Source organism: Phoenix dactylifera, chromosome 1 (genome assembly GCF_051530095.1).
Source record: "Phoenix dactylifera cultivar Ajwa chromosome 1, Ajwa_hap1_PhDact_Kaust_v1.1, whole genome shotgun sequence".
In the NCBI taxonomy this organism is placed as follows: Eukaryota; Viridiplantae; Streptophyta; class Magnoliopsida; order Arecales; family Arecaceae; genus Phoenix; species Phoenix dactylifera.
In genome coordinates, this window is record NC_143190.1 from 19,422,052 (window position 1) to 19,432,763 (window position 10,712).

General features: G+C 40.6%; 1 protein-coding gene across 1 annotated transcript; it reads right to left on the bottom strand.

Moving 5' to 3' along the window:
• Nucleotides 1-1,985: 1,985 nt before the first annotated feature.
• Nucleotides 1,986-4,142, bottom strand: LOC149768536 (uncharacterized). The gene has a single exon (XM_089929877.1). It carries the CDS (start codon nucleotides 4,140-4,142, stop codon nucleotides 1,986-1,988), a length of 2,157 nt encoding a protein of 718 aa, XP_089786003.1.
• Between the last annotated feature and the right edge of the window lie 6,570 nt (nucleotides 4,143-10,712).

A 10,712-nucleotide genomic window follows, 5' to 3' on the forward strand; every position in this document is an offset into this window, starting at 1 on the left:
ATCTTTATGCAGATCTCTAATATGTTGTGCAAATGACTCAGCTGACTCAGATGTCCTGGAATGCATGGGTAATGGAATGAGATCAACAGGTTTTCTAGGGTGCTGACCGTAAACAACCTCAAAGGGACTCATGCCAATGGTTCTATTGACGGAACTATTATATGCGAATTCGGCTCGAGGGAGTAAAAGATCCCAAGTTTTCATATTTTCACCTACTAAACACCGAAGTAAATTACCCAGACTTCTATTTACGACTTCGGTTTGACCGTCAGTTTGAGGATGATATGCAGATGAAAATTTTAATTTTGTTCCCATTAGATGCCATAAAGTTTTCCAAAAATAGCTAACAAACTTGACATCTCGATCTGATACAATGGATTCGGGTAACCCATGTAGACGAACGATTTCGTTAAAATATATTCGGGCAACTTGAGAGGCATCGAAGGTTTTAGAACAGGGCAGAAAATGAGCCATTTTCGAAAATCTGTCTACAACCACAAAGATGGAGTCATGTCCCTTGGCAGTCCGTGGTAATCCTAGAATGAAATCCATACTGACATCTTTCCATGGATATTCAGGTATTGGAAGTGGAGTGTATAATCCCGTATTCTGTCTTTGCTGTTTGGCAACAGCACAGATTCGACACTGAGCCACAATTTTGGCAACGTCGCGCTTCAAACTGGGCCAGTAGAATTGACGCTCTACGGCTTCAATAGTTTTGGCCTTCCCAAAATGACCAGACAATCCTCCAGCGTGTAATTCCCAAATTAAAAAATCTCGAACAGACGTATGCGGGACACATAATTTATTATTGAGGAAAAGGTACCCCTCTTGAAGGGAATACTTATCTATCTCTTTCGAAGTTCCTTGTTGGAGTGCAGACATGATTCTTCCAAAATCAGGACAGTTATCATATTCTTCTTTTAATTTCTCAAATCCAGTGACTTGAATACTGACTATTGACAACAGGTTTGTCTTTCGAGATAATGCGTCAGCAGCTCGATTATCTACACCGGATCGATGTTTTAATACAAAAGTGTATGATTGTAAAAATTCAACCCATTTGCCATGTCTAGGATTTAATTTCTTTTGTGAACTAAGGAATCTGAGGGCTTCATGGTCTGAATATAAAATGAATTCTTGTGGTAATAAGTAGTGCCTCCAGAATTTAAGAGTTTGAATTATGGCATAAAATTCCTTATCGTAGGTGGAGTATTTGCGCCTGGTTTCATTTAGTTTTTCACTAAAATAGGCCACAGGGTGTTTGTCTTGACTTAGAACTCCACCAATTCCTACACCTGATGCGTCACATGCGACTTCAAAGACTTTAGAAAAATCAGGAAGGCGTAACACAGGTGCACTGGTCATTAAAGTCTTTATCTCCTCAAAAGCGCGATTACTAGCCTTAGTCCACTCAAAGGCTCCTTTACGAATACAATCTGTAATTGGTGCCATGATCGTGCTGAATCCCTTAATAAATCTACGGTAAAAGGTGGCTAACCCATGAAAACTTCTTACTTCATGCACATTCTGGGGTGCGGGCCAATTCTTGATTGCACTCACCTTTTCAGGATCCACAGATAGTCCATCTGGCGTCACAACAAATCCTAAGAATGTAACACGTGTAGTCATAAACTCACATTTCTTAAGGTTGATAAATAGGCTTTCGGATCTAAGCGTTTGGAAAACTTGCCGAAGGTGGTCTAGATGTTCCTCCTTTGTTTTACTGTAAATGAGGATGTCGTCAAAGTAGACAACAACAAATGTTCCCATGAAAGGTCGTAGTACTTGAGTCATTAGTCTCATGAAAGTACTGGGAGCATTTGACAGACCGAACGGCATTACTAACCACTCATATAGTCCATCCTTTGTTTTAAATGCGGTCTTCCATTCGTCTCCTGGTCTGATTCTAACCTGATGGTAGCCACTTTTAAGATCAATTTTAGAAAATATATTCGATCCAGAGATCATATCTAGCATGTCGTCTAGTCGGGGAATCGGAAATCGATATCGTATTGTGATCTTGTTAATTGCCCGACTATCATACACATTCTCCAAGTTCCATCTTTTTTTGGAGTTAAAAGGGCAGGTACGGCACATGGGCTTAAACTCTCCCTAATGAATCCTTTTCTTAGGAGTTCTTCGACTTGACGTTTCAACTCGGCATGTTCGGTAGGGTTGAGCCGATAGTGAGGGGCATTTGGTAGGGTCGCTCCCGTGACTAGGTCTATTGCGTGTTGTATATTCCTCATAGATGGTAGTTGATCAGGAAGTTCCTCTGGGATGATTTCCTCAAATTCTTTAAGAAGACTAGTCATTTCTTGTGGAATTGGGCTTGTTTCTTTCAGACTAACTTCTTTAACAGCTAAAACCCACACAGAAGGGCTTTCTTTGATGTCTCTTTCTAGTTCTTTTGCGTTGATCAAGTGTAATCCCTTGGGTTGTTCTTCCTCTTTTGGTTTTATTGGGTTACTATCCTTTGGCTTTTTTGGTGGTGAAGGGTAGAGTGTGATTTTCTTGCCTTTGTGCATGAATGAGCAAGTATTTGTTTGACCAAAAAGCATGGCATCTTGATCGAATAACCAAGGTCGTCCTAAAATAATGCTTCCGACGTCCATGGGAAGAACGTCGCACCAAATTTCTTCCTGGTAAGATTGAAACTTAATGGGTACCTTGCAACGGTATCTAACAGGTATGGATGAAGTGTCTAGCCAGGCGACCTTGTAGGGACTGGGGTGGTCGACGGGTGTTAGCCCAAGCTTGGAAATCGTATCAGTGGAAACTGCGTTGATGCAACTCCCACTATCAATGATAATTTTACAGACCTTGTTCCCATTGTTTATGTAGGTATGAAAAATTGTAGTTCTTCGCCAATCTTCACATTCCTTTGGTTGAGTCAGGGTACATCTTAGTACGTTTATCCTAACTTCAGGTTCAGTTTCTTCAGTGAAATTTGGTTCATCGAATCCCTCGGCTAGTTCAGGATCAGCTATGTGAATTTCTTCGTCTTCTACAGTTTCCCCAGGGTGTTCCTCTTCGATCTCTCCAATATGTAGGGCACGAGAAGGGCACTGGTTTGCAAAATGTCCAATTCCATGACAGTTGAAACATCTACCCCTTGAGCTACCCTCCCTACGTCCTTCATTCAGGGTGCCTTTGCCTCGGTCTTCTTTCCTGGGTGGAGGAGCAACTAATGGAGGTCTAGTGGTTGAGGTTGGATTTGGATTAGTTCTGGGGACTTGGTGTGGTTCGGGTCTAGGACCTAGTATACTCGAAGTTCTAGGTTCACTGGGTCGAGTGATTGGCATTCTTTGGAATCTCTCATAATTCTGAGCTAATTGATATGCCTGCTCTAGACTATAGACCTCTCGCATGAAAAGCTCTCGTTGGATGTCATTTCTTAACCCGGCACGAAATCGGGAAAGGGTGACAGAGGGATCCTCATTGACATGACATCGCATGAGATACTCATCAAACTTGGCGATGTAGTCAGTGACTGATTTGTTTCCCTGGGTCAAGGTCTGCCATTGATCAAGGAGGCGTTGTTGATAGGAAGTAGGTAGGTATTTCTCCCTAAGTTTATCCTTCATTTCATCCCAGGTTCGGATGGGTTCCTGTCTCCTATGTAAAATTAGACGTTCCACATTCTGCCAATAATATTTGGCTTGACCGAGAAGCCTCATTTTTGCAAATCGAATTTTACGCTCTTCAGACATGTCGTACCATTCGAAATAATGATTCATATCTGACTCCCAGTCAAGATACTCATGAGGATCCATGCGGCCTACGAAACTGGGTGCCTCAACCCTGACACTTCGAAGTATACGGTCATCGATGTCACGGTGATCATTAAGAGGTTGATTTATAGGATCACGACCTCTTTCATTGTGATGGGGCCTTTCTCTGGGATAGTCATCTAGTGGACGATTGAGATTTCTGTCAAAGTTTTGCCTATTCCTGGGATAGTCATTGACATGTTGGTGGTTCCGATCAAAGAGTGGGTGATCAATTCTTTCTCTTGGGTTATTGGCTAGGGAAGGACTACCCCTATCTTGGTATTCTTCTAAGGCATCGACTCGGGTACATAACCTTCCTAGCTTCTCATTAATTTCTCTAAGGATTGAGCTGATGTCAGGGTCCATCCCACGACTGGACTCAGGCTCGTCTGGTTGATAACTAGTTCCGGATCTGGTAGTCATAGAGTTTGGGTAGCTTTTCTTTGAAAATTTGTTTTTTTTTTTTTATTATTATTATTTTTTTTGTTTTTTTACACAAACACCCTAATACAATAAAACAAAAACATGCATCACCCAACAATTTCTAAGGTTTTCCTAAAAATTCTAGACAGCTCCTAACTGGGTTGAAGAGTACACTTAAGCCTCCAATCCGGTCTAATAACCTAGTCGACCAGGTAAGCTCCCAGGTAAGTGGAGGGGTCACGTTGCATGTAGCAAAGGTCCCACTTAAAACCCACTTTCCTCGAACAGAGACTGTCTCCCTTTAATTACTTAAAGGGACAAAGCTTGCCTAGACATCGACCGGGATCATAGCACGAAATTGGTGCAACTTTCAGTGGTCTTCGTCCTATTGAGCTCGATTATCCTTAGGGGCCAACGTCTAATTGATTTTAATTAGGCTTAGGATTTTATGCACGGGGATGATTTTTGGGCTAAGGACGAGTGATGAAATCCCGACCTTATCTTGTTAATGGGTTCAGCCCTTAGATTATTTTATGCAAATGCTCATATGCAACAATCAAGAAATTTTTTTTTTTTTATCATTTTATGTCATGTCAATAAATTGCATTTGCATAGTTGATCAAACAAACTAGCTAAAAAAAAAACTTTTAATCTTAATGTTGATGCCCAAATAAACTATACTCAGAAAAGGATGCGAAAAGATTAAAATTGGTGCCTAGTAATCCTAAGTTCTGCAATAATGCATGAAAATGGTGCCCTAATTTTTTTTTTTTTTTTATTTTAGAACCTGGCTCTGATACCAAATTGATGTGGAACAGGATCAATGCATGCAATCCAAATTTCTTTTGTTTTTTCTTCTTATATATAATTAGATTTCAGCAACCCAATTCATAAACTATTAGCCAACTCAAATCTAACAGCTATCAGATGATTATATTAAAATCGAATCTACTGTAAGAAACTACCGACAATTGAACCAGTTCCTTTAACAAATTTTAAAGAAGGATCGTTGTTGATTAGGAAATCAACACATAATTAGGGCACTTTGTTCTACTTTTATTTCCTGCTGTTAAGCATAAAAATTTGGGAACTTAAACTGAATCCAATAACGACTTACTCAGAATTTTAGTGGAAGGATCACACGGACACGATGCTCGAGAAAAAAAATCCTGAAAGAGGGAGGCAAGTCCAGGGTCCTGATTCGCTGACGGGTCGCCCTTCGTTGAGACGGATGGAGGAAACCGACAAGATCTGGAACAGAAGTCCTGGGTTAGTTGAGGTAGCAGGATGTTTGGGAAAACAAAACACAATAATCTATTCAAAGGATAAATAATCCGGACGAAGATTCGTCGGATCGGGATGAAGTCCGGAAGAGGGAATGGGAAGCCGGATGAGGAGCGCCGCCTGCGCTAGAGGAAGTTGTGGAAGTCAGGGAATGCCGCGTTCACTTAGAAGAGAAGGACTTTAGAGAAGGGAGGAAAATAGGATCTTGGGATTGGACACCAAACTTCTTTCAGGCAATTCATCAAACAGCCTCTCTTCTTTTTCCATTCATTTTCTTCATTACCTTACATAACGAGATAAACCCCTTTTATAGGCAGGGCAACCAATTACATGAAGAAAGAAATAAATGGACTCATAAACCGGTTGAAATTTCCTTAAAACAGGGCGGTGGAAGATGCTGCGGGTTGGATCGGTTGGGCTTCTCCATTTGTAACGGCAGGAACCGGATGAATCTGGCTGGTGTTTGGGATGAAAATGGAATGCCTCTTGGGTGGAGACGCTGTGGGTTGGATCGGTTTTCCACCCCTTCATCTTCTTCGGCTGGAACTGGGAGCGAATCGGCTTGGGAAGAAGAATCGCCTTGGGAAGAAGATGACCCGTCGGCGTGGGAAGAAGATGACTCGTCGGCTGGGGAAGATGACTCGTCGGCTGAGAAACCGCCTTGCTTCATTCTCCTCTTCGGGCACATCCGGCTGGAGCTGGGAGAGAAATCGGCTTGGGGAAGATGACTCGTCAGCTGAGAAACCGCCTTGCTTCATTCTCCTCTTCGGGCACATCCGGCTGGAGCTCGGCTTGGGGGAAGATGACGAGTACGGTGCTTGGAACAAAACAGGGGAGCTAATTTTTAAAGGAACCGGTCTTGATGAGTGAACCGGCTGGTAGTTCTTTTGGGCTGGTTTATTTTGGAATGTGGACTTTATTATGACATGGACTCAATACTACTTGGGCTGGACTGACATTGATTTGACTCAACATTACTTGAACTGGACTTGAATTGGATTGGAACTGACACGAACTTGACTTAAATAAATCACTAGAGAAATAAAAAAATAAAAACTGGACGACACAAGAAATGTGGACTAACAGTCAAGCCAAAGTGATGCTGGCTCATTGGTGTCCCCACCAATATGACATGAGATTCTAATAGAAATATGAAATAAATCTTAAGCTAATACACATGTAATTAATTGATATATATTTTCAAGCATGGCAACTGTCAAAGCAAGGAAATATAAAAGTGTAGTGTGCATCAAATCGCATGACTTTCTCAGAGTACTAATACCTCCACCACAATCGGGCACCGCCTGAGTTTTAGGTGCACTACTCAAGTTCACAAGTATTTTCTACAATTTGTTAGAACCTGATCCATCAAATTTTCAGAATATCACATGTTGTCTAAATTTGTCAAGAATGGTTCGCATATAAAGAAAGAGCTATCAATCCCAACTAAACAACTCGGGTACACAGAGGTCCAACACAATGGAGTCAAACCAGTCATTACCACATGTCGCTAGGTTCAGTCCGACCAACCCTATTCATGCTTATTTTTATTTCATTTTTTTTTTTTTTCAATACACATGACAACTACAGCTATCCAACCCCATTAGGCTCTAGTAAGGTCCATGTAGCGAGCTTTCAGTCAATGACCCCCGATCCAGTTGGCTCAGGACATTAGGTGAAACACCCCTCGGACTTAATTACTCGAACCAGACTACGCCACGAGGCCAGACTTGTCATCATAAGTTTTTTTTTTTTTTTTGAATAATAATTATGCAAGAAAAGAAATGGTAGACTGAACCATATAAATATTTTTATTATATATGTGACTGCATCGTGACTATAGGTCAACCAAAGTCGGATCATAAGGCACCTAAGTAATCTAGTCGGGATATTCAACCTCTATCTTTATGTGAAAACCAAATCATGAACCTTATGGTACGAACAAGGATACTCGTACTTCTTTTACGGATAAGGCTAACAAAAATGCAGTTAACAAATGTGAACTCCTGAGGCTTTCCTATTGTTGAGGATGATAGTGTTATTTTGATGATTAACAAGCAATTATCTAGAGTATGCTATAAGTTAAATTGATACTTCATTTATAAGTTCATTACTCTCAGTATATTTGGTTAATTGAAAATAGATACATGACCTTGTTCATTTGAATGAATCTAACCTTGAGAATGCAGCAAAGTGTGGATTGAGTCGACCCAAAGGTTGATTGGGTCAACCCCGGCACATCAAGAAATCATTTGGCACACTCCTGCAAAAATGGCACAAATGAACAGTGAGTTGGGTCGACCCAAGGTAAGCATGAGTCGACCCAACCTTGAAGAACCTCAAAAACACAACTGAAGAATGCTCTCTGGATTTACTGAGAGGGTCGACCCAAACAGTGGTTGAGTCGACCCAAGCTTGAGTCGACCCAAACCCTGAGAGGGTCGACCCAAAGGCAAGACAGAAAGACAGACAGAAAATGGTTCTCTGGAATTACTGAGAGGGTCGACCCAAGAAGAAGTTGAGTCGACCCAAGTGGACTTTGAGTCGACCCAAAGAATGGTTGGGTCGACCCATGGGAAGGAAGGCTGAAATTGAAGTTTCTGTGGTTTCTGAGAGGGTCGACCCAAGGAATGTTTGAGTCGACCCAAGGCAAAGTTGGGTCGACCCAAGGACAGGTTGAGCCGACCCAAACACGGGCTGAACAGTAACGGCTAGTTCTGCAACTGTACTTTTTGTCCTTTCCAAGGTGAGTAACGGCTAGTTTTTCAAATCTAACCATTGGGACTTGTCCTAAGAAGGTGGGAAGCTATTTAAAGGGGCACTATTCATCAGAGAGAACAACTTTTGAGTTGAATATCAAAGAGTACCCAAGAATACAAAAGTGCCCTAATCTTCTTCATCAAGAGCTTCATTCAAGAATCAAAGAAAGGGATTGAGCAGATTCAAAGAGGCATCAAGAGCTCCATCCCCCTTAAAGAGTGAAGCATCCTTGACAAAGAAAAGCAAAGCGACTTCAAAGCGATAAATACTTTCTAACTCTTCCTTGTAGCTTATATTGTTTCATATGCTCATTTAGGAGTTTGAATCTTTCCTTTTGTTATTAAACACTTTGTAAAGGTTCGTTGGTGAGCCCGCAAAACCAACAAAGGTTTTTGGTGAACCCGGAAAACCAAAGTGTATAGGTTCGTTGGTGAGCCCGTAAAACCAACAAAGGTTTTTGGTGAACCAGGAAAACCAAAGTGTATAGGTTCGTTGGTGAGCCCGTAAAACCAACAAAGGTTTTTGGATTGTGAGCCCGGAAAACAATCCAACTGTAATCCGCGAGATTATAGTGAATTCCCAAGGGGACGCTTGGGGAGTGGACGTAGGTGCTAAGGAGAGCACCGAACCACTATATATTGTTGTGTTTGTGTTGTGCTTGTGTTTTCATTTACTCTTGCATCATCTTCTACTCTTGCGTTAGTTTAACTCACTCAAATAGCTTAAGAAAGCGTCCACCGCACTTAATTAAGAAAACGTTTAAAGCACCAAAATTTAGAAGAAACCAATTCACCCCCCCCCCCCCCCTCTTGGCTTGTCACCTTGGGCAACAAGTGGTATCAGAGCGAGGTGCTCTAATAGTGCTCATTGATCTAACAATCAAGAGTTAAAGATCATGACAACCCAAGTGGGATGTGCAATGAGTGAGGGGCAATCCACAAATAGACCACCTCTATTTAATGGCACAAACTACACATATTGAAAAGCTAGAATGAGGATATTCATTCAAGCTTCGGACTATGAACTGTGGCAAATCATCACTAGAGGACCTCACATACCCACACTTAACATAGATAGCACTATCATACCCAAACCAGAAATGGATTGGAATGAAAGTGATAGAAGATTAGCACAGTTAAATGCAAAAGTTGTAAATACACTTTACTGCTCTTTAGATGTAAATGAATTTAATAGAATATCCACTTGCACCACCGCCAAAGAAATTTGGGATAGACTTGAGGTCACACATGAAGGGACCAATCAAGTTAAGGAGTCCAAGATAAACATATTAGTACACAAGTATGAACTGTTTAAAATGGAATCTACTGAGTCCATAACTGATATGTTTACTCGTTTTACTGATATTATAAATGGGCTTAAAAGTTTAGGAAAGTCTTATTCTAACTCTGATTTGGTGCGTAAAATTCTCAGGTCTCTACCAAGGAATTGGGAGGCCAAGGTAACCGCTATTCAAGAGGCAAAGGACCTCAACACACTGCAGTTAGAGGAGCTCCTAGGATCTCTCATGACCCATGAGTTGACAATGAGGCAAAATTCAGAAGATGAGGTCAAGAGAAGAAAACCCATTGCCCTAAAGACTACCACCCCTAGACAACAAACTGAATTGGAAGATTCAGATGATGATGAAGATATTGATGAAGAAGGGATGGCAGTGCTTGGGAGAAAATTCAGAAGATTCATGAGAGGTAAGAATAAGTTCCATAAAAAGAAACCCTTTCTTAAAGGTAACTCAAGCAAAGAAAAGGTTAAGGATAAGGAAAAAGAAAAGGAGACTCCCATTTGCTATGAGTGTAACAAACCCGGGCATTATAAGATAGATTGCCCAGATTTGAAGAGGATGGCAAGAAAGTTGAAAAAGAAGAATTTTATGGCCGATTGGAGTGAAAGTGAGGAATCAAGTTCGGAGGACGAAGATCATCAAGACACGGCCCAAATATGTCATATGGCCAATGACGATGAGGTAGATTCTGAACTTGACTGTGATTTTACTGTTGATGAATTGCATGATGCATTCTTAGAACTCATGGAAGAACATAAGAAAGTAATTAATAAAAATAAAGCTCTAAAAGAAGAAAATCAATCTCTCATTAAAGATAAGATAAAACTGTCTCATAACTATGAAACATTAAGTAGGAAACTTGAAAATGAAACCAAAAATCTAATTGCTGAAAATGTCAAGCTAAAAGAAGATGCTGAAAAATATAAATCTTTGGTAGATAGATTTACTCTTAGTTCTACCAAATTAAACTTGATTCTTGATAGCCAAAAAGCTGTATATGATAAGGCCGGTTTAGGGTATAGAACAAATAGAAAACAAAAACTCTTAAAGAATATTTTTGTAAAAGCTAAAAGGGAAAATATTACTTGTTATTGTTGTAATAAGATAGGACATAGAGCATATGAATGTAATTTTAGAAAGTCTAGTCAAAACAGATCAAGTAATAATCA

Excerpts from the sequence above, each read along its gene's own strand:
- LOC149768536 (XM_089929877.1), bottom strand. The coding sequence starts at position 4,142 with ATGGACCCTGACATCAGCTCAATCCTTAGAGAAATTAATGAGAAGCTA.